Consider the following 25,242-nt stretch of genomic DNA (forward strand, 5'->3'; position numbering starts at 1 on the left):
GCAAATAAATGGTCGCAGAGGACCTCCACGTTCCAGATGGAAACTTCAGCCGGAATATGAAAAGAAAGAATGACATGGGGAGACCAAGCTTTGGTGAGCAAGGCCAGTAGCTTTATTTTCAACAGGGGCTTTTATACCCTAAGTTGCACATAGAGGATAATAAGGGATGTGAAATCATACAAAGTCAGCAGTCTTTGATCCTTATCGAAACCAGGGTTTCTTTCCTGCAAATTTATTGTATACAAGTGGTTTAGGTGATTTACATCATCTTCTGGCCAGAAGGCCTATTAACATTTTATGACTCTTGACAAAGGTTTGTCAACTGTAAGACTTATTTTTTCTAAGAGTAATTATTTTAAGGTTTGGCGCCATCCTCCGGAGGTGTTAGATAAAGTTGCATTCCTATAGGGCAGAGGTGCAGTGGGTTTACAACAAAGGAAAGAATTTATTACCTTAAAGGTCTAAAGTTGCTAACACCAAGGCCACTACTTATTTTTTCTACATACCAACTATATTAATTAATACACATTCAAGGATACAATACAGGGGATGTGGAAACTTGGCAGCAAGCATTGGCTCATCAATGAAATCCTTTACTAGTTTTATTCTGACAGTTTCTAACTCTCTGAGAGGCTCTAAGCTATTTGAATATCTTAACCTTCCCGTGCCTCTTGAGACTGAGAGATTGTAAACAATCGTATGCATAGCTGTAGGAGTCCGGGTAAACTTGTCAGGCGAGTTAGAGAGCTATCCGAGGGGTTTAGATTTAAACACTCCTAATGCCCAGGAACTTATTAACTGGAGCTGTAAATTAACTCTTTATCAGAGAGAGCGAGATGGTGGTGGGGGACAGCCCCCAATAAAGTCAGAGGTGAGAGCACAAAGCAATAAAGTAGGCAGACTCTGGTTTTGGGAGGGTAGATGCTCGAGAATATCCAGGGGGACTCCTGAGGCTCGATCCTGCCTTTGCGTATGCCGAGCCTCCTTCCTCATGACCTTTGCCATGAGTGGAGTGCCTCTTGCCGGCTCCCGGCACTGATCTGCATATAGGTTTCTCAAGAGGCAGGTCAGGTGGTCTGGTATTCCCATCTCTTGAAGAATTTTCCACAGTTTATTGTGATCCACACAGTCAAAGGCTGTGGCATAGTCAATAAAGCAGAAATAGATGTTTTCCTGAAACTCTCTTGTTTTTTCGATGATCCAGCTGATGTTGGCAATTTGATCTCTGGTTTCTCTGCCTTTTCTAAAACCAGCTTGAACATCTGGAATTTCACGGTTCATGTATTGCTGAAGTCTGGCTTGGAGAATTTTGAGCATTACTTTACTAGCGTGTGAGATGAGTGCTATTGTGTGGTAGTTTGAGCATTCTTTGACATTGCCTTTCTTTGGGATTGGAATGAAAACTGACCTTTTCCTGTCCTGTGGCCACTGCTGAGTTTTCCGAATTTGCTGGCATATTGAGTGCAGCACTTTCACAGCATCATCTTTGAGGATATGAAATAGCTCAACTGGAATTCCATCACCTCCACTAGCTTTGTTCATAGTGATGCTTTCTAAGGCCCAATTGACTTCACATTCCAGAATGTCTGGCTCTAGGTGAGTGATCACACCATCGTGATTATCTGGGTTGTGAAGCTCTTTTTTGTACAGTTGTTCTATGTATTCTTGCCACGTCTTCTTAACATCTTCTGCTTCTGTTAGGTCCATACCATTTCTGTTCTTTATCGAGCCCATCTTTGCATGAAATGTTCCCTTGGTATCTCTAATTTTCTTGAAGAGATCTCCAGTCTTTCCCATTCTGTTGTTTTCCTCTATTTCTTTGCATTGATCGCTGAAGAAGCCTTTCTTATCTCTTCTTGCTATTCCTTAACTCTGCATTCAGATGTTTATATCTTTCCTTTTGTCCTTTACAAGATTCTACTGACATACAACTGGTCATGTGGTGTTTGCTGTAAAACACATTGTTATTGCAATGATGGTCATTACATGATGAAGTGGGGCAGAGGCCATAAACATGGCATGACACTCGGGCAACTTGCAGCAAAGCCTTGCCTTTGTCATTCCCTAGCATTCCTCATCATGGATTTCGGCCAAAGCATCTGCGAGCTGCCACTGTTCAACGTGTGCTCAATGAGCTTGGCTTTATGGACTCCAGGGTTGAGTCAAGGGCATGAGGCTAAGGAACTGCTTTAAAGCAGTGGAAAGGAAAATAAGTACACAATATAATTGTAGTTACCATTATCCTGTAATTCATACAATTTAGAATCTCCAATAAGGTCTGAATGTGTTATCCTTGGAAATGCTACAAATGCAATTCTAAGGGATGGATTGTAATATAGCTACTAACCTGCCCCACCCTCCTGATTAACTCAGAAAGCCTTGTATACCAGGTGCATGGTACAGTGAGCTGAGCCTGGAGATATAAATTGATTTGTCCTGGAAATGGTTACATACAAAGCTCTGCTTAGACTTTTGTCTTCTTTCCATTTCCTGCTAAGCATACAACTTTTTTGGCCTAAGCAATTATAGCTAATGGCTACAGAGAAGGACAGAGGGTGGCAGCATCTTCAAAAGCACTTTTTCCCCCAGTGGTGGGCAGTGTCAAGAGACTGAAGTGGTTTACAATCAGTTGCATTACTTAAAACAATCTGCATGCCAAAGTGCCCCAAATGAATGAAGTCAAAATTCCACTGTTACCACTGATACAGCATTTGAATAGAGCATAAAGTGTAAAACAAAACAAAACAGTACTTTCATCTTCCATTTCAATTCCCTCATCTGCAAAACAGGCTTCATACTATGAACTTCATAGTCTATAATGAAGATTAAATGGAGTAACAGGTAAAGTACTTCTATACAGTACTTGGCAGGTGTAGATATTCCCTGTACTCAAGGGCAATTGTTATTTCACACAAATGATTTATTTTATAGATAACCAGTTAACATCAAGTACATGGCTGAGTATTGAGAATTACAATGATTTTTCTCTTAAGACTAGCTTTACACATTCTGTTTGGGCAAATACAAACAAATGCATATACCTATACTGTAAAACTGTGTTAGTCACTCAGTTGTGTCTGACACTTAGTGACCCCATGGGCTGTAGCCCACCAGGCTCCTCTGTCCATGGACTTCTCCAGACAAGAATACTGGAGTGGGTTACCATTTCCTTCTCTACGGGATCTTACCAACCCAGGGATTGAAGCTGGGTCTCCCGTACTGCAAGCAGATTCTTTAACATCTGAGCCACCAGGGGAGCCTATCAATAGTAGTCCTTTTTAAATATTTAGTAACCAAAGAGCTTTTAGACCTGTCTTTAAAAAAAAAACAAAGTGTTTTGAAGCTCATGCAGGCCCATAGGGTAGAGAACTGTCTTCTAGTCATAATTGGTTTTTTTAAGAGCTAGGCCTAGACTTGAAAAGGAAGTTCTATTTAACTGCCTACCTCCAGCAGTGACTGAGGCAAAAACTAGTAACATGGTTTGAAGAAGTCCCATAATGCTCTACTCCATTTCCCTTCCTAGAAAGACCTGAAGCATTGCAACCAGATCCAAGTGGATTTAGAATCCCAGCTACTTCTGATTTCCTATCTACATCTGGGAGCTTCACCCATTGTTTTTCTCAGCAAGGAAAATGCAGGTTGTTTCTCATTTCTTCAGACTTCTGCCCAAGGAGTTCAGTATTTCTCCTCAGACTCTTCTCAGTTATCTAGTACAGTAGCAATCAAAGCTGGGAAACGCAACTGTAGTTTCCCACCATGGACAGAACTTAGGAGGCTACACAACTCTACCTAAAATAGTCAAATTAGGAAACCAGGCCCTCAGCAAGTCTCCATGATGCAAAGAGTGACAGATAATTTCAAGGAGTAATGCTGCAGACGGAAGGAAAAAAAGCACTTTTTTGTCTTCCAAAGACTAGTCTAAGCTTCTCAGGAAAGCAAGGAAAAAACACTTATAAGAAAAAGAAACTAAGGGCTGCTCAAAGGAAGAGAAACTATAGCTAGAGCATGATTGATGTTCTTCCTATCTCCAATTAGGCATGTTTGTTATCAGCAGAACTCTTTTCATCTGTGTGTATTCCAAGATATGGTTCACAAGTATACATTTTTATAATTTACATCAAAGCTGGGATTTTTTTTCCAGGATAAGATTGTTCACTGAAAAAGTTTCTAAAAGCACCCAAATTATTAACGTTCAGAACCAATATTGGTAGAATGAACTCTAATGAAAAAAAACAATCAATAAATCCCAACTTAATTCTCCATATTGTTTGTTGTTGTTTAGTTGCTAAGTCATGTTTGACTCTTTTGCAACCCCACAGACTAGCCTGCCAGGCTCTTCTATTCATAGGATTTCCCAGGGAAGAACGCTAGAGTGGGTTGTCATTTCCTTCTCCAGGGGATCTTCCCGAACCAGGGATTGAACCCATGTCTCCTTACGTTGGCAGGCAGATTCTTTACCACTGGGAACCCCAATTTTCACATTAGCTACTTCATAAATGATGTAAAATATGTTAGCAAAATGTTCTCATTATATACTAGGAGTACTATTAAACGTTGAAGGCTATCATTCTAATGAATAATTATTTGTTCTGCCAGCGCAACAACAAACAAGTGTGAGCATAAACTGCTTGGGTCTAAAGAATGGCTCAGCATCTGGGAATAGTACAGGGATGGTGTTAAACTGAGGCCAGTTTTAGAAATAATACATTTAAGAATCCTTCTATCTTAAAGTGTATTACTCCAGTAATGATAAAATGAAGTTTGAACGTTCGTTAACTGCCTCCTAATCTGCCAGGTATGAAGCCCAAACTGCAATTCTTTTAACTAGAATAATATGACATCTTTTTTCCTGCTGTGGAATTTTCTCAAAAATACTCATTCCTTCTTTTTCTTCTCTCTCTCCTCACACACATACACATACACCAATTAAAAAATAGCTTAATAGACTGATGTGAAGGTGCTTAAGGGCAGGTTAAGCTGATAGGTGAGTGGAAGGAAATGCTTAAGTAAGTGACAGAAGAATAGAGAACTCAGTGATCTGTGATTCTATGAGAGTTAAGAGACTGGGTAAGTTCAGGAGAAGAGCTAGATAAAAGGCAAATTACATTGTAATGCAAATATTTATTTTCAGTTTACATTTGGCAGAATAGTCCAGATTCCAAGGATCATTAATGAACTGTATGAAATACCACCTTAAAGAAATACATTCCAAAAATTTATACTTACAAATTCTGGTTTGGTTGTATGTAACTCCCAGATATTTAAGGTCATGTATCAATTCTGCAGTTTACAAAAGGAAAGCACTCAAAGATATAAAATTTGATTTTTGCCTGAAAAAAATGAAGCTCCTTTTCCTTTACAAGTTGAACTCTGCTTTCAGTGTTAAAATTAAGATCAAGATTATATACAAAGACAGTTTCAAGTGCAGGGTTATGTGCTGGAGAGCAGAAACTTCAAAATGATAAAATGACTATAAAAAAAGAGTAAAGACAAACGCACTGCACACATCAAGTTGTAGACTATGAACAGAAAATGACGAATGTTCATAGGCTATTTATTAATTGACCAAAATCTCAGAACCGATAGTGATTACATTTTGGTTTAACTGAGTAAAGTGGCCACCTATCATGAATGAATTCTTGTTGGCCAAAGGTTATTTTTCAGCATTCAACTTTTTATATATCCTATCCTAGATAAGACCTTTTGCTCTTATCATAAGATTATTCAGTTTCGGGTACTTCCTAAGTGAGAATAATAGCACCAGAATAATGTCACAGCCTTTGTAACATTAACGAAAATGGACTACACTCACCCTCTATCCTGAAATAGTTTACATACCAAAAACTACAATGATAACTATATGGTTCTACTTAACAATAAATAATAAATTAAACAATTTCTATAAAACTTCAAAAGTCTACGAAAACTTCATGAATCAAATTATTTAATGTTCCAGACATCAAGTAAATTTGTTGTAAGGTCTTAAGATAACGCCCTTGAAAGAAAAACTAGGTTTATTCAACTTTAACATGCTCACAGTCTGAGTTTAGTGTTTGTACATAAAAAGTACATGACTCATGAACTGATATTGTTGATTTGTGATAAATGATCAAAAAGTCTTGAAAAACAAATACAGCAATTAAATCAATTATTCAAGAATGATACGCACAATGAAGTCCTTTTTATAGAAAAGTTTAAATTCCCACAATACTATAAAATTTCAGAGTCAAGCATGCAGTAGAATGGTGAATACTGAACTTCATATGTTGGTGGTTACCTATAGGCAGGCAGTGAGGGAAAAGCATCAGGAAGACATACAAAAGTCTTCAATTCTTCTTATTTGATCTAAACCAAATGATACAATGTTAATTTTGCTAAAACAGTATGATGGGCATGAATGCTCATTATACTGTTCTCTTGTCTGCCTTAGACAAATTCCTAAAAAAAATGATTAAAATCAGACCTTTGTAGGAATAATCAGCACTGTATTGATGCATCAGTAGTATTTATCAGCTAATCATCTATTCTGTGAACATCACTCAGTTGAAGATCAATGGCGCCAAAGAATTGATGCTTTTGAACCGTGGTGTTGGAGAAGACTCTTGAGAGTCCCTTGGACTGCAAGGAGATCCAACCAGTCCATCCTAAAGGAGATCAGTCCTGGGTGTTTATTGGAAGGAATGATGCTAAAGCCGAAACTCCAATACTTTGGCCACCTGATGCAAAGAGCTGACTCATTTGAAAAGACCCTGATGCTGGGAAAGATTGAGGGCAAGAGGAGAAGGGGATGACAGAGGATGAGATGAGATGGTTGTATGACATCACCGACTCGATGGACATGAGTTTGGGTGGACTCCGGGAGTTGGTGATGGACAGGGAGGCCTGGCATGCTGCGGTTCATGGGGTCACAAAAAGTTGGACACAATTGAGCGAATGACCTGAACTGAATTGACTGTGTATCAATATGGAAAGCAGAAAAAAACTTGGTAGTAAAGTTATAAGAATTATGTTTATTATTATAGAAACTACTTTGATGATATTTGATAGAACTCACAACTATTGCTTTGAAAGGGGTTCATATCTGTGAAAGGTCTTCCCTTGTGGCTCAGATGGTAAAGAATCTGCCTGTAATGTAGGAGGAGCCAGGTTCAATCCCTGGGTCGGGAAAATCCCTGGAGAAGGGAATGGCAACGCACCCCAGTATTCTTGCCTGGAGAATCCCATGGACAGAGGAGCCTGGTGGGCTACAGTCCATGAGGTCACAAAGAGTCAGACACGACTGAGTGACTAAGCAGCAGCATATGTGAAACTGAAAGCCCACCAGTATGAAGTCAGTCTTTACAAAAATAAAGAACAAAAAAGAAATTAAACCCTCAAAAGCTGTATCTCACATAACAGTAAAATATACGAATACAAGCAAAGTGACAATTTTTTAAAACACATAAAGCAATGGATTTAAGTTTGATTCTATTCTTCTGTCTTGTTGCTAATGGTCCTCTTTGCTCTTCCAGTTATATATGGGAAACAGGTATGATAATAATTAAATAACGGCCTTTCAAGACTTACGAAGAGGTTAAAGGCAATTACTGAAATCGTGTTCAAATACTTTATAAATACTCTTAACAAAGACACTTTATTATACTTTTGTCTTCCTTCAGTGAAGGTGTTCTTTTAAATCATACTGTTTCTTAATATTGTTTCAAATTCTCAACTAGAGATGTTAATTTCTTCCAAAGTGATACTCCCAGTGAATCATAATAGCTCTGATTAAGAAGAAAATACTAGAACTGTGCTACCTGAGGAAAAAAGAAAGAATGGCAGCACAGCTGGTAAAGTTCCTAGACTTAGTCCAGTCGCGTTATGGATTGTCCAAATGACAAAATATTTCGTTACTCCAAAACTTCTGTGTATCATTTTGAAATCATGTTCTATCTCAGTGTGAGACTTCTTACGTAAGTAGGAAGAATTTAATTTCTGTAAATGTATGTAGTACCAGTTATCTCCGAACAGATTTCCCATGAGAGCTGCTTCAGTGAAAGATCATTTCTTACATATCCATGTCCAGACTCAAAAAGAAACATTCTTCTTTGAAAAAACAGAAATATCCAAGAAATGTTAAAGCTTTCTGTACCCAGGGACTGCCCACCTATTCCAAGCATGGAATCACTCCCTGGAGACTGCTGATGAATTAAAAATGTTTGGCAGTTACTCATAGCTCATCAGACGTGTTCACCTTTGGTAGTTCACATTCTTCACTGGTATGACAACTCTGAAGGATGTCCTTATAGTGGTTCTTCAGATCTTCATACAAAGAAACAGTTTCTTGTGAGTGAGCCAATGGTAACACTTTTTCATTCAGTAACATCTGCACTCGGAATTCTTCTTTAGGAGTCTTAGCATTTTTACAATGGTAAAGCACAAATATCAGGTTTGAAGCATAGGGTACAATGTGACCACTTCGGAACTTCCGATGCATTTGCTCCTTGTAATTGTAGGCTGTCAGGGGCTCCTTGTCTTTGAAGTAGCCCATGAGAGAAAGCAGCGGAAGAAGGGTCTCTGCATGGCCAAACTGGAGGATGACTGGGGAGGAAACTGGGTGAGAACTTAAAAGAGAAATAAAGAAAAAGACACATATAAAACTTTTTCTACATACACAGCAATTTAACATAATAACCACACTTAGAATTAACACACAACTTTCTCATCTTTTTAAAATCTTTATATAAACAACAGTGTGGCTAAATTCTGTGTGGCAGAGAACTGAACTTTATGCACTAAAATTACATTTTAAAATTTTGGATCACTGCATACTGTAAATCTATCTAAAACACATATATTATTCTTTAAGGTTAAAGAGAGCTGAGTCTTCACTGCTAGATAAGGGAACTTCAAGTTGATACGGATTTCAAAACTGTATTGCCTTTCTGTGAATGAATCTGAGCACCTGGCCCTTAGTAAATATTGATTACTCTCTGGAGCTCGTCAGAATGAATTTCAAATGTTATTTCATCTTTAGGGAATTAGGACACTATTCAGTAAATTTCTTGGTTAAAACCAAGTCTGAACAGTGAATGGTAATGCATATAATTCTTCAATGTTTTATGAGACCTGACTTGGTCACCGAATGTGAGAGAGTCACAAAAAGGTAAAGACACAACCTATTCTAGCTGATAAACTAGGTCTGTGGTTGGGAATGGAGTTTATACACTGCCAGAAACAATAGCTTTCAACACATGAGCTAGGTCACCTTTTTATTTTCTTTCAAGTTTTCTATGATTTTTCTCTGATAAAGACTTCTTTTAAAAGTAACAGGAGGGCTTCCCTGGTGGCTCAGTGGTAAAGAATCGACCTGCCAATGCAGGAGACACGGGTTAGATCCCTGATCTGGGCAAGATTCCACGTGCTGCACAGCAACAAAGTCAGTGCGTCACAACTGACCTGGAGCCCAGAAGCCACAACCACTGAGACCACATGCCACAGCTACTGAAGCCCATGTGCCTGAGGGCCTGCACTCTGCAACAGGAGAAGCCCCATCAGTGAGAAGGCTTCATACTGCAACTAAAGACGAGTCCCTACTTGATGCAGCTTGAGAAAAGCCTGGGCAGAAAAGAAGACCTAGCTCAGCCAAAAGTACATAAATAAATAATTTTTTTAAAACAGCAGCAAATGACTATTTAGCCTTTTCTCCAACTTTTATAAAAAGACTATGGCTTTTGTTCTCATTATAATTTGTAAGCCTATTCAAACAGAAAATCCAAGGAAGACAGGATATATGTATATGTGAGGCTGATTCACTTTGTTGTATAGCAGAGACTAACACAACACTGTAAAACAACTATACGCAATTAAAAAAAAAAACTCTATTCAAACACAGTTAACCAAACATCAGGTTACAAATTTTCTGGGAGGACAGCAATATTTGCAGCAGTTTCTGAATCCTCCTGATTCCTCACATAAAAATGGATGCGGCAAATGGATAGCAGATCCAAAACCCAAGGGAAACAGTCACAACTATTTTATTTTTTTCTACCAAATCTTTGAAAGGCCACATGCACTTTACATTTACAGCAATCTCAATTCATACCACCATTTCAGGTGCTGAATAACCACATGTGGCTGGTGGCTACTGTGTGGAAAAGCAGTGGAGTAAACAGACTTACCTACATACTTGGGTTCAAAAGTCAATCAAAGAGAAAATATAGAAAAAAAAAAAAGATAAAAGACAAACAACAAAAACACATATGAAACAAAAAAAAATGTGTGCTGGGGATAGGGGACAGACCAACAGGGCTATGTACAAATGATGACTTCAAAGTCCTATTAACTTCACACATACAAGCTACAGAAGAAATTAAATCTAGATTGTTACCCAAATTTAAGTTTTAAACCTAAGATTCCTTAGCTTTATATAAAGTGCAATAAATCCCATTTTCTCTTTTGACTGCCTACTTTCAGTCACATATTAAAATCAGCTATTTTTGAGAAGAAAGTTGAGAAAAACTGTGCTTTAAAAATCCTTATTGGGAGTTTTATGGGAAATCAAGTTTATATATAATTAGATTCACATAGGAAGCCAAATCAATACAAACAAATGACTGTCTTGTGCCATATGATGCATCTAAATTAAAGAACATATTTTACAATTTCAAGAAATTTTCAACAGAAAGGAAAAACACAATTTAAAAAATAAGTGCCCTAAATATTATCTTATTACAGATCAATCTCCATTACAAAAGGATGAAATATATTAAAAACAGTATTTTTAAAGGTCTGGTTAAATCCATAAATACAATAGTGACAAAAGATAAGGGTAACTACATATTAGAGGGTCAAAACTAACGTAGCCTTCCTCAAAACAATGTGAAAACTAAAATCATCAGCTTACTTAGAGATTAAATGTGCTTGCAGAAAATAGTAAGCAACTTATAATTCTTTGTAGGTTACATATTTTTACAATAATGCCAAATATAAAGGAGAAATGAGCACAATCTCACTCATAATTATTTTCTGCCTACCTTACCCTTTGTGCCTTAGGGTTGTACACACACAGCAGATGCTGTTGCTCCTTCAGAAAAAGAAGTTGGCTGATGTCCCTTGTATTAACACACAAAAAGCACTGGACAAAAATGGATGTGCCCAATTTTCTGCAACACAGTCATTATACTCTATGCCTTGAATTCAGTTTGCTGAGTAATAAAGAGTGTATGCAACTACATTTTTATTGTAGCACAGAAGAAAGGGACTATGTCAAAAAAATGACAACTTTTAACTTCAGAGAAGCTGTATCTAGGTCAAATGTTTAAACTCCAATGAATAAGTAATAGCTATCTGGAACACTGTACTGAAGTTGTATGCAGATCCAATGGATACAATTTCCTAAACACTTTTTTCTTTATAGATGAACATCTCTGCCTTGCCAACCAATCTCCCCCTCTTTATCTCTCATTTCCCAGACATAATTAAAATCACTTGGCCCATTTCTAAGACACCTAATTACAAAATACAGCACTAGTTTGTATCAGGATGGTACCTGACTTCTTGTTTTTTGATAGCAATATCATCCCTTGTTGGGTGTATTACAAACAACACAAATTGTACCTATGTGTGTGGGTATGTGTGTATCATATAATCACTTGAAACAAATTACCACTTAAAGAATTATGTGTAAATCATTCCTAAATGTATGTACACAAATCTTTATTGAAAACAGAATAAGAAGGTACTTCATTGGTTTAGTCTGTGTGTTCTGTGTGCTAAGTCGATTCAGTCGTGTCTGACTCTTTGCAATCCCATTGACTATAGCCTGCCAGGCTCCTCTGTCCATGGAATTCTCCAGGCAAGAATAATGGAGTTGCCACGCCCTCCTTCAGGGTATCTTCCCAACCCAGGGATAGAACCCAGGTCTCCTGGATTGCAGGTGGATTCTTCACCATCTGAGGTACCAGGGAAGCCTTGGTTTGGTTTATATCTTTTTTAAAAATGCCAAGGAACAGTATTAAAAATCTGGCTTAGAGAAATTTTATCTCACAGAGAAAGAGCTTTTTTATTTTATAAAAAATAGAGAAGAATGCCTTATGAAACTTTGTAAAATATGCTACTATCAACATGAACATAAACTAAAACTCTAAAGTGGTTTAAAATTCTCTTTAACCACCTCCATATTTTCATACTGTTCATGGGCTTCTCACGGAGAAGGCAATGGCACCCCACTCCAGTACTCTTGCCTGGAAAATCCCATGGATGGAGGAGCCTGGTAGGCTGCAGTCCATGGAGTCGCTAAGAGTCGGACATGACTGAGCGACTTCACTTTCACTTTTCATTTTCATGCATTGGAGAAGGAAATGGCAACCCACTCCAGTGTTCTTGCCTGGAGAATCCCAGGGATGGGGGAGCCTGGTGGGCTTCCGTCTGTGGGGTCACACAGAGTCGGACACGACTGAAGCGACTTAGCAGCAGCAGCAGCATGGGGTTCTCAAGGCAAGAATACTTAAGAATACTTGCCATTCCTTTCTCCAGTGGACAATGATTTGTCAGAACTCTCCACCATAGTTTCATTGAGTTAGACAAGGCTGTGGTCCATGTGATCAGATAGGTTAGTTTTCTGTGATTATGGTTTTCATTCTGTCTGCCCTCTGATGGAGAAGGATAAGAGGCTTATGGAAGCTTCCTGATGGGACAGACTGACTGAGGGGGAAACTGGGTCTTGTTCTGATGGGTGGGGCCATGCTCAGTAAATCTTTAATCCAATTTTCTGTTGATGGGCGGGGCTGTGTTGCCTTCCTGTTGTTTGACCTGAGGCCAAACTATGGTGGAGACAATGAAGATAATGGCAACCTCCTTCAAAAGGTACCATGCACCCACTGCTGCACTCAGTGTCCCCAACCCTGCAGCAGGCCACCACCAACCCATGCCTCTGCCAGAGACTCCTGGACACTCATGGGCAAGTCTGGGTCAGCCTCTTGTGGAGCCACTGCTCCTTTCTCTTGGGTCCTGGTGCACACAAGCTTTTGTTTGTGCCAAGAGTCTGTTTCCCCAGTCCTGCGTAAGTTCTGGCGGCTCTATGGTGGGGTTAATGGCAACCTTTTTCAAGAGGGCTTATGCCATACCCAGGACTATTGCATCCAGAGCCCATGCCACTGTGGCAGTCCACTACTGACCCATACCTGAGGTATGAACTCAAACACACTTCTGGCTCAGGCTCTGTGGGGTTTCTGGGTTCTGGTGCGCACAAGGTTTGTTTGAGCCCTCCAAGCATCTCTGGCAGGTATGGGATTTGATCCTAGACATGATTTCGCCCCTCCTACCATCTTGCTGGGGCTCCTCCTTTGCTCTTGGACGTGGGGTATCTTTCCTTGGTGGGATCCAACATTTGATGCTTTGAATTGATGCTTTTGAATTGCCGTGTTGGAGAAGACTCTTGAGAGTCCCTTGGACTGCAAGGAGATCCAACCAGTCCATCCTAAAGGACATCAGTCCTGGGTATTCATTGGAAGGACTGATGCTGAAGCTGAAACTCCAATACTCTGGCCACCTGATATGAAGAACTGACTCACTGGAAAAGACCCTGATGCTGAGAAAGATTGAAGACAGGAGGAGAAGGGGATGACAGAGGATGAGATGGTTGGATGGCATCACCGACTCAATAGACATGAGTTTGAGTAAACTCTGGGAGTTGGTGATGGACAAGGAAGCCTGGCATGCTGCAGTCCATGGGGTTGCAAAGAGTTGGACATGACTGAGTGAACTGAACTGAACCTCCATATTTTAAACAATTCTAAAACTCTTTCTTCTTGATTTTATTTCAAAATTCAGAGCTGACAAAATTTATAGGTGGGATTTTAAGGGTAAGAAGCAGAATTTAACATTCCTAAATAAGTTACAAGATAAAAAAAAAAAGGTTAAGTAACTTTTCCATTAACTCAAAAAGTATTTCCAATAGATAAAAGCTCAGCATATAAATCACAAGATTCAAACAAAACTTTTTCTTCACTATTTGTTTTTCTTAGTTGGAATTCAACTTGGTAATCCTTAATGGTTCAAGTGCTAAAACTAGAATAAATATAATCCTTCATGTAATCTTCAAGGCTCCCTAAAATAGCAGAAGTAAAACATCTAACTCATAATTATGAGGTACATAATTCAAAAGAACTTACCTAATAATTTTTCAGTCCTCTTAGACCACATACTTCAAATCAAGGGCCTACTTACGGCTAAGAATGTGAGAATGCTTTTCTTCACTTATAAACAATGACTAAACAATATGTGGATCTCATATTTTGGGCTTCCCAGTGTCTCTGTGGTAAAGAATCCGCCTGCCAATGCAGAAGCCAGAGATGTGAGTTTGATCCCTGGGTTGGAAAGATCCCCTTGTGGAGGAAATGGCAACACACTCCAGTATTTCTGCCTCATGCACATGCATGCAAGCAATATGTAAACTGATTTCTACTTTATTGTTTGAAACTCAATTGTGAAAATATCAAACTCTGGGTATAAAAAAACCTAGAACTTTCAGTTTTCAGTCTGTAAGGAGCTTAGAAACTGCCGTTCCACCCTAACAACAAAGAGCCAAACAAAATGAAAACTCAATGGTTCATCTTAGATCCATTAGAGAGGTGAGGTCACAGGTCAAACTGCTGCCCCCTAAATTGGAGAGATAGGCAGACACAGAGAACCATAATTTACAGGAGCAGAAACCTCCACAGGAACCTATGCCAGAGTCAGAAAACTTAAAACTGTAAATTGACAAATTGCTAGAGGCTTGGTGTAGACAAGTCTAAGAGTTAAAAATTTCAAGGGACCAGTCATAGGGGATGTGAACTCTGCCAGATCCTCACAGTGAACCCCCTCTAAGCTATCTGCTAGAAACTGATTTCCTTCTTTAAGTACAAGCCCAACTGCTGTTTGAAAGAACCAAAACCCCAGCTTCTTCTTAAATATATCCAAGTTTCAAGGATGCCATGGGAAATTTTCTGGATTTTATTCCCAAGCTTATTTAAAGCAAATTTGGTTTATAATTAAGTCCAAAACACTGGCACTAGCCAGTGGGTTACAGTGTGCGTGATTATGTCTGAATGAGGGAATACAAAAGTGTGCGTGTATGTGTGTGTGTGTGTGTGTGTGTGTGTGTGTCTGCCTGCCTGTCTAGGGGTTGGAGGGTTAGAAAGACCAGAAAGAACAAGAGAACACAATGCATGGGAAGACAACAGGGGAAAGAATGTGAAAAAAAAAATCACTTCTCAATTTACTCAATTCCTAATGTAAGGCCACATAATTTTGTCAGAAAATTGCTGAGAGCATAAAGACTGCTACATTCCATTCTACCTGTGGTCCCATATAGTTTTCTTTGCATCATATGGCCATTCAATAAACAGAGTTGTGAGGTTCAGGATGCCATGACAGAAAGAACTAGCTTTTCACCTTTAACGAAAAACTGCAGTCTTTTGGTAGGAAGATGTAAAATTTTTTTAAAGGAGGAACTGCCAAGGCAATCAGTAATGACATGTATTCAATACTCACTGCATCTATAGTTTTATAAATATTGGGGACATGAAACCATTTGAAAATCTAAAGGAATGAGATTTCATCCCAGAGAAATGCTCAAACCCATAAAAACTTGAATACAGTTTTGGGAGTTCAGACTCTACACATCCTAAGAATCCCTCTGCTGTATATTACAATCTGACATCCTGAGGAACAGTGTGTCTACAGTTCTGTTCCATATTAGCTTTTATCCCCTGCATCATGTGTATTTCAGAGAAGTCTAATAATTTTGTCCTAATGAGCTGTACATTTAAAGTATCTAAATAGATTAATTTACATTTTAAATTTACACACAACACCAAATTAAGGAAAGTGCAGATAGTTTATAATTTGCTTTGAACACTTCTATTTTTCTTGAATCATGTAGTTTCTGTTCTTTACATTCTGACTGCATACTCCAATCCTTCAACATAAGACTTCTATTAGTTACATTTCTCATATTAACTATATCCCTGACTTGTAATGATATTCTTTAGAACTTGCAGCACAAAGTCTCAAAAAAAAAAAAAACAGAACAAAAAGGCATCTAATGTACCTTTAATTCTGCCCTATCCCTCTGATAAAAATGCATTAAATTTGAGATAACACATTTTCCAAAAAGTGACAAAACCACTTTTAAGAGAGATTCATTTTAGCTTTAAAAAATTAAAAACCCTAGAAAATGTAAACTATCAATACAAATACAGGAAAACAAATGAATAACTTAAATGAATTATATGTAGAAATACACAGTTGGAATTCTAATATTTTAGGGTTGAAATCTGGTCATGACTTCTCATTTAAGAAATAGGGAAAGGACAAGTGAATTACCTAATGTTATCTAGCAAGTAAGAATGCACTTCTCCAAATTTCAGCCCTCTTTTTACTTACTTAAGTTGGTAAGGAGATTTTTATCAAATCTTCCATTAAAAAGGAAAGTTAAGTTGAACTCTAAAATTATGTTGTTGAATGAGGTTTGATGACTATGCATGTATGCATGTGTTCAAAGTAGATTAAACATCCAGGAAAAAGTTCAACCAGAAAAACAACTAATAATTGCATGTTTTCTCCTAAATGTACTCAGCTTAGGTTTTTCTAAGCTCTTAGTTCATGTTTCACACTCAACTAATGTTACACAAAGTGTATTTTTAAACATGATCTGAGAATATCAAATAGAGCTTTAGACTCGTGTAATTCCCACAATTATGTAAGTGCACAAATAAGCAACATGAACTGCCAGAGATATGAGATGCTTTGGGAAGAAAATTACAAGGAAAAATAATTTAATCCTATTTTACATCTGAAGCATCAGCTCCAATGTGTCATTTGGAAAAGTATCAAATTTGACATTTTAACACAAATATAGAATGAAATGATTCAAGTGTAAAGTTTTTTCTCAAGAAAAATACATAGAAATAACTTTGGCTTTCATCCAAGATGTAGTAACAGGGACTGGATTTATCTTCCTGCCTTAAACTACTATAAAGCCAAACAAAAGATATGAAAAGGCAGTTTCCAGATATTCAACAATAGTGAGAATAAGAGCGAGGGGAGGCAAATCCCCACAGCTCCCCCATGTTAACTGCCTAGTTTCCAGGCTGCAGCACAGGGCACGGGAACCCAAACAGAGTTATGTCAATCTTCCTGAGAAGATGAGATAGAACTGGAAATTCATGGAGGCCCAACTGAGTAGAATTTACAGGCTAGGATACCAGAGAAGAGAGATGTGCAGTGACTCCTCTCAAGATTTCAGCTAGTACTGATCAAATCACTGCCTGTGAGAAAACTATACAAATCCAGGCAAAAAGTACTGAACACAAAGAATTGGAAAGAATCCCCAAAGCTAACACAAGGCCATGAATAGTTTGTGTTCACACAAGCCATTATAGGAAAATCTCAAAATATACAGGGTACCAAACAGATGCTCAGGAGGAACTGACTCAAAAGTGTTGCAAAGTTAGCCCATAAAAGACATTATTATAAAAACAAAAAAGGCAAACCACAGTTTAGGAGAATATACTTGTAAAGTATAAATATGAGAAAGACTCTGTATCTAGAGTATACATTAAAGAACTCTTAAAGCAACAATAATAAAAATGATAAATAACCCAGTTAAAAAATGGCAAAAGATTTGAACAGACACTTAACCAAAGTAAACACATGGATGGTAAATAAGTTCAGTATCACTAGTTGTATGGCTGTTAGCATAACTGGTATTATCTTGAGCTCTTAACAGTTTTTCCTGTCTCTGCCAGGGCTGTAATGTGTAGTACTGAATCACTTCTCAGATAATCATGATGGTATGGTCACTCACTGAGAGCCAGACATCCTGGAATGTGAAGTCAAGTGGGCCTTAGGAAGCATCACTATGAACAAAGCTAGTGGAGGTGATGGAATTCCAGTTGAGCTGTTTCATATCCTCAAAGATGATGCTGTGAAAGTGCTACACTCAATATGCCAGCAAATTCGGAAAACTCAGCAGTAGCCACAGGATTGGAAAAGGTCAGTTTTCATTCCAATCCCAAAGAAAGGCAATGCCAAAGAATGCTCAAACTACTGTACAATTGCACTCATCTCACACGCTAGTAAAGTAATGCTCAAAATTCTCCAAGCTAGGCTTCAACAGTATGTGAACCGTGAACTTCCAGATGTTCAAGCTGGTTTTAGAAAAGGCAGGGGAACCAGAGACCAAATTGCCAACATCCGCTGGATCATTGAAAAACGCAAGAAAGTTCCAGAAAAACATCTATTTCTGCTTCATTGACTATGCCAAAGCCTTTGACTGTGTGGATCACAATAAACTGTGGGAAATTCTGAAAGAGATGGGAATACCAGACCACCTGACCTGCTTCTTGAGAAACCTGTATGCAGGTCAGGAAGCAACAATATCAACTGGACATGGAACAACAGACTGGTTCCAAATAGGAAAAGGAGTACGTCAAGGCTGTATATTGTTACCCTGCTTATTTAACTTCTATGCAGAGTACATCATGAGAAAAGCTGAGCTGGACGAAGCACAAGCTGGAATCAAGACTGCCGGGAGAAATATCAGTAACCTCAGATATGCAGATGACACCACCCTTATGGCAGAAAGTGAAGAACTAAAGAGCCTTTTGATGAAAGTGAAAAAGGAGAGTGAAAAAGCTGGCTTAAAGCTCAACATTCAGAAAACTAAGATCATGGCCTCTGGTCCCATCACTTCATGGCAAATAGATGGGGAAACAGTGGCTGACTTTTATTTTTCTGGGCTCCAAAATCACTGCAGATGGTGACTGCCGCCATGAAATTAAAAGACGCTTACTCCTTGGAAGGAAAGTTATGACCAATCTAGACAGCATATTAAAAAGCAGAGACATTACTTTGTTGGCCTTTGTCAACAAAGGTCCATCTAGTCAAGGCTATGGTTTTTCCAGTGATCATGTATCGATGTGAGAGTTGGACTATAAAGAAAGCTGAGTGCAGAAGAATTGATGCTGTTGAACTGTGGTGTTGGAGAAGACTCTTGAGAATCCCTTGGACTGCAAGGAGATCCAACCAGTCCATCCTAAAGGAGATCAGTCCTGGGTGTTCATTGGAAGGACTGATGGTGAAGCTGAAACTCCAATACTTTGGCCACCTGATGCAAAGAGCTGACTCATTTGAAAAGACCCTGATGCTGGGAAAGATTGAGGGCAAGAGGAGAAGGGGATGACAGAGGATGAGATGGTTGGATGTCATCACCGACTAAATGGACATGGGTTTGGGTGGACTCCGGGAGTTGGTGATGGACAGGGAGGCCTGGTATGCTTGGTTCGTGGGGTCACAAAGAGTCAGACACGACTGAGTGACTGAATTGATTGACTGACTGAATCACTTCTCTGCCACTGAGGGTTTTGTCATTTAAGATATTGTTTAATAATCATGATGACCAGGTGGCCTCAATGCTCTGTTAGTCCCCAAACAATAAAAACTTCCACTGATATATTTCCAGTGTCCAGGAGACTAGTTACCCTGTCTGTTAGTCTTGACTTAGAAATATGCATCCTATATCCAAGCCTGTACCCTCATATCCTAGGTTAACTGTAAAACTGTCCCAATGCCCAATTAGCAGTGCCAAGTACAGCTGTGAATGCTTCCAGATCATTGTCTGCCTGATCCTGATCCCACCTTGTAAGTTATTCTATAATAAATCGATCCACTGATTACATGAAGCTGCCCTCCTTTTGTTTCACTTTCAAGATGACTTCTCAGTTTGGTTGGCATTTTTCATTCCATCCGTCCTACAACACTAATTTTTAGGGAAATGAAACTAAAACTACAATGAAGTGCTCCAACACACCCATGAGAATGGCTAAAATTAAAAGTATTAAATACCTACCATACCAAGTGTTGGCCAGGAAATAGAATAACTGTAACTCACACACCGGTGGGGAGAGTTTGGCAGTTTCTAAAGAAGTTAAACATGCACCTACATATGACTCAGCTATTCCATCTCTGGGTTTTGTTGTTGTTTTCAGTCATTCAGACCTGTCCGACTCACCAGGCTTCCTGGTCCTTCACTATCTCCTGTTGTTTGCTCAAACTCATGTCCATTGAGCTGGTGATGCCATCCAACCATCTCGTCTTCTGTCATCCCCTTCTCCTCCTGCCCTCAATCTTTCCCAGCATCAGGGTCTTTTCCAAAGAGTCAGCTCTTTGCATCAGGTGGCCAAAGTACTAAAGCTCCAGCTTCAGCATCAGTCCTTCCAGTGCATTAATTATCCAAAAGAACTGAAAGCATATGTTCATACAAAGACCACAAATGTTCACAGCAGCCTTATTTGTAGTAGCCTCAAACTGTAAATGACCCAAATGCCTACCATAAAGAGAATGGATAAACAAATTGGATAAACAAATCCATTATATCCATATAATGGAACACCAAGTAAAATACTTAAAAGATGCATGTTCCTTGGAAGAAAAGCTATGATAAACCTAGCAGAGACATCACTTTGCTGACAAAACTCTGTATAGTCAAAACTATGGTTTTCTCAGTAGTCATGTGTGGATGTGAGAGCTGGATGACAAAGAAGGCTGAGCACCCAAGAACTGATGCTTTCAAACTGTGGTGCTGGAGAAGGCTGTTGACAGTCCCTTGGACAGCATGGAAATCAAACCAGTCAGTCCTAAAGGAAATCAGTCCTGAATATTCACTGGAAGGACTGATGTTGAAGCTGGCCACCTGATGCGAAGAACTGACTCAGTGGAAAAGACCTTGATGCTGGGAAAGATTGAGGGCAGGAACAGAAGGAGGCGACAGAGGATGAGATGGCTGGATGGCATCATCAACTCAATGGAAATGAGTGTGAGCAAACTCCAGGAGACAGTGAAGGACAGGGAAGCCTGGCATGCTGCAGGTCATAGAGTTGCAAAGAGTCAGACATGACTGAGCGACTGAACAACAAGTAAAATACTAAATGAAATGGAATTATTAAATTATTAATAATTTATTGTCTCATTCATTTGACTGATGTCAAATGTCTGAGTCATTTGACTGATACTCAAAATGAATCAAATGAATCTTATAACCATTATGCTACATGAAAAGAAGCCAAACCCCTAAAAAATGTACACATACATCCTATAAGGTTCCCTCATATAAAATTCTAGAAAATACAAAATAATCTATAGTGACAGAAAGCAGATCAGTGGATCAGCCTGGGAATGAGGGGTGGGAACTATCTTAGAAAGAGTCACAAAGACATTTTTGCATGCAATGGATAGTTCATTATCTTGATTATGGGGATAGTTTCATGGCTGTATAAAAACTTATCAAGTTGTGTACTTTAAATATGTGCTGTTTATTTCATATCAATTATACTTCATAAAATTAAGTGTTAAGGGTTGATATGACCAACCTCAAAGACTCCTGCTCCCATAAAGGCTTTACCAACCCCCAACGGTTCAAATCAATTCTTCTTCAGTATTGTTTTTTACCCGTTTTAGTGCTGTTAGATATGCTCCAAAATAGGACATGAGTGCCTTGAGACAATAATTTAAATGTCTTCATCTTTGGATATACCTTCCATTGCCTACATAATTAGCTGTATTGAATCTGAGTAGAAGTAAAACTAAAATCAGGGAAGCACTTAGGAGGTAACTGCTAGAATCAAAAAGAGAGACAATATTAGTTTGAGTTGAGGTGGAAGCAGTGGGGGTGAAGAAAAGTAAAAGAACCTGATGTGAAGAAAAAACAACAACAACAAAATACCACATTATGGTGAGTAGATGTAGAAGGTGAGGGAGAGAGAGGCAAGAATAATACACAGGATTGCGGCTTAGATGCCTAGGAGGATAAATGACTATAAACTGTGGATATTCCTTCATTATACACTAAGCACCAACTGCATCGCAGGCGTGTTCTAGACACTGAGGACAGACCAGGGAAATAAAGTTCTAGCCATCACAGACCTACAGTCCACTGAAAGTCAAAACATGTCTTTCCAAAAGACAAATGGACAGTTGAATTTGAATTCAAAGTATAGCCAGGCTAGTTATATTAACTTTTACCTTATTTTAGCCAGTATCTTTCAACAACTAGCACTAGAAGAGTCTGTGCTACCTAGTTAAACTCATGGAACAAGAACTTCGCAACAGTAACAAGTTCTGAGAATTTAGAATCTGCGTACACTTCTAAGAACTTCAAAAGACAAAGCTCCCTGGTTACAATGGGCTAAGTAATCGCTTGGTGCCACTATACTTTCATTTCAATACTGCCATCTTAGGTTAACACAGGGAACTACACAATCTTCAAAAGTCAAACCCTTATTCAACAGTGAATGCAAAGGTTCAAAAAAGATTAATGAGAGCTATTTAATGACTGTAACATATATTTACAAGAATTAATTCGCTGTAATACATATTTACAAGAATTAATTCACTGTAACACATATTTACAATAATTAATTCTCGTATCTGAGAGTATCCCTGACAAAATGGAAGATCTCATGAGGTAAGCAATTATACAGTTCGGAATATAAACCTTTCTTTGAAAAACTAGGAAGTGACTTACTGAATCTCAATTAAAAATAAAAATATACTAACAGACAATGGGGAATGGGAAAGTAGAATAAAATACAGATAAATCTTACTTATTCAGTAAGTTTAACCTGCTTTTCTAACCACAGCTCTTTAAACAGCAACAGCTGTTTAAATTTGCTTAAATACTAAAGTTACTGGTTTTAACTTTAATCCCATGACTGTAGTGATGGTTTAAGAAGGAAAATAAGGTCAAGATCCTAATAAGTGTCAAGGACCATGGATCTGGAGGACTGGTTATATTTAACCAAAATGTTGATACTTATCAATTAACATTATTTACAATCTCCAATGTTTTCTGTGAAGTAAAATCACACTATAAGAATTATGTTGAAAAGTATTCAGAAACATTGAAGAATACCTTTGACTTAACATTACTATAAAAATATAACAAAAAAAATCACAACCTGTGTACATAGTACTATCTCAATACGGGGTGGAGGAGGGATGGAGAAAGCAAAAATAGCCTCAGAACTGTAGAAATGAGTGAAGACATTTCTTCAGATAATATCAAGGATAAATATTGTTTCTGTATATATATATACAAATACATATATAAACACACTCAGTATAAACTCTAAATGCAAATACAAAAAAGTCATTAAGTAAAATAATATTTTGATAGAACAGTTCATAAAAAATACAAATATAAAATATTCTGTTAAAATATTATTATGATACCACACTGGTGTGTGATATTAGTAGTGGAGAAGGCTATGTCTGTGAGGGAAGGGATAGAACATGGGAACTTTGTATTTCCACCCATTTTTGTTGTAAACCTAAAAGTGTTCTAAAAAATAGTCTATTAGTTTTGGGGTTTTTAAACCTATTATTCTCTCTGTACTGAGCATATATTGGTTTTCTTGAGAAGTATCCTAAATTTTGGCACTGCTAATAAAATTGGTTAGTATCACCCTGTTTTCTGGAAAGCAATCTGACAGAAGTCTCTAAATTCAATTTTTCCCTTTACCTGTTTAAGATTTCATCTTGATGCAGTTAAACAAATTTAAAAATCCCTAATCAGTCTTTTAGTATAGAGAAAACCAGGCTGCAAAGTATCTGCCCGTTTCTTCACAATAAGTGCTAACTTTCTTTCCTTAGCTAGAAAAGGAGGCAGTGGCCAAAGAAAATTTGTCTTACAAGGTCAAGTTCTCCTTCCTTTAACTTTACTACTGTTTTACCCAGTCTCCTACATTGCAGGCAGATTATTTCCTAACTGGACCACAAGGGAATAACCATACTGTTTTACAATCTTACATAAATAGTTATATCACAACCCATGGCTTTTTTATACATTTCTATTTTCTCTATATTGTTAAGAGTCACAAGTACAATGACTCTGTCCAGCTCATATGATACTGCCTGACATATATCACAGTAGATGTTTAAAATACTGTTGAATGAATCTTCTTTTCAATTCACTAATACTAGAGTAATCCTCCAAAAGGAGTAAAAATGTTCTCTATCCTGCTGATGGAAAGGGATTTAATTTAAGGAATGAGCTCAGGAACATGAAAATTGGAAGAGGTTAACTACTAGAAAGTATCTGTTTCTAATATTTGAATCATGGCAGCAGGGAGAGGAAAGGTATGTGAATGTCTGACAAAGACATTAAGGACATGTTTGACCAGAGAGCTCTCACATACAGTAACAATACCATATCTGTATCCTACATTATACTAAGTGTTTTATTAGAAATTATCTCACTTGATTAACAATCCTGTGAGTCAGGACAATAATTCCCCTTTTCAAAAGTGAGGAATCTGCAGCATCAATAGAGTAGAACCAGGACTCAAAACCAAATCTAAGCATCTGCCTACTACATCCCATGGCTTCCATACTACCGCATCCCATTCAACAAGACATCCATGACATGAAAATTAGTCTCATTAGCTTCTGAGTAGATAAAAAAACACAACTAGCTATTACCTAACATAATGGAATAGTCAGTCCATTGCAATTTTTTCCCCGCTGTACTTCACTTGTGGGTAAGATAAGCAAAGCATAACAAAATAAACTAAACCTGGAATTTCATTTTAATATAAATCGCATACAAGGTATATGTTTAAAAAGATTCTTTTTAAACAATTTTACTTTCCCACCAAAAATGCATAAGGTTTCCAATTGCTTCACACCTTACCAACACTTAAGAAAAATTAAAAATTTTTTTCTTATTTTAGCCAGTGAATAGGAAAAATACTTCTAGTCCTTTCCTCCTATGTTTCTCATTTCCTCTCACATTCCTAATGTTTCTGACCCCTCTGGTTACCATATGTGCAGGGTTTTTCCCACACTAGGCAACACTCTGTGACACCAGGTGGCTGTTCTACGCATTATCTCCCACAGGCTAAGGGCTCAGTCCCACGAGACTGCCCCTACTTCAGGTGCCAACTGTAAGTAGCAGGTCTTCACCTAGGTCACCCACAACTTCTATCCAATATGGCCACAGACAGAAGGCTCTCATGATCCCCTTAGGTTTAATTTGCTAGACTGGCTCACAAAGTCAGGAAAATACTAATTTGCACTTACCAGTTTACTATAAAAGGGTATCATAAAAGACACAGATGAACATCCAGATGGAAAAGGAGTACAGGGAAAGGTAAGTGGGAAGGGGCACAGAGCTTCCATGTCCTTTCCAGACATGTCTCTTTCTTAACTGTTCTACTT

General features: G+C 38.2%; 1 protein-coding gene across 8 annotated transcripts in view; it reads right to left on the reverse strand.

Annotated features, from left to right (window-relative positions):
• MINPP1 (multiple inositol-polyphosphate phosphatase 1) overlaps positions 1-25,242 on the reverse strand; it is a 98,705-nt gene that overhangs the window by 54,222 nt on the left and 19,241 nt on the right. Inside the window, exon 5 of one of the 8 annotated variants that reach the window (XM_070363685.1) lies at positions 7,113-8,603. The exons of 5 other annotated variants lie outside the window; for them this stretch is intronic. In XM_070363685.1, coding sequence (XP_070219786.1) covers positions 8,210-8,603 — 394 coding nt within the window. In that variant the 3' untranslated portion in view covers positions 7,113-8,209. 2 more of the 8 variants (XM_070363692.1, XM_070363690.1) reach the window with 2 other exon arrangements.

The sequence above is a fragment of the Bos mutus genome, chromosome 26, assembly GCF_027580195.1.
Source record: "Bos mutus isolate GX-2022 chromosome 26, NWIPB_WYAK_1.1, whole genome shotgun sequence".
Taxonomy (NCBI): Eukaryota; Metazoa; Chordata; class Mammalia; order Artiodactyla; family Bovidae; genus Bos; species Bos mutus.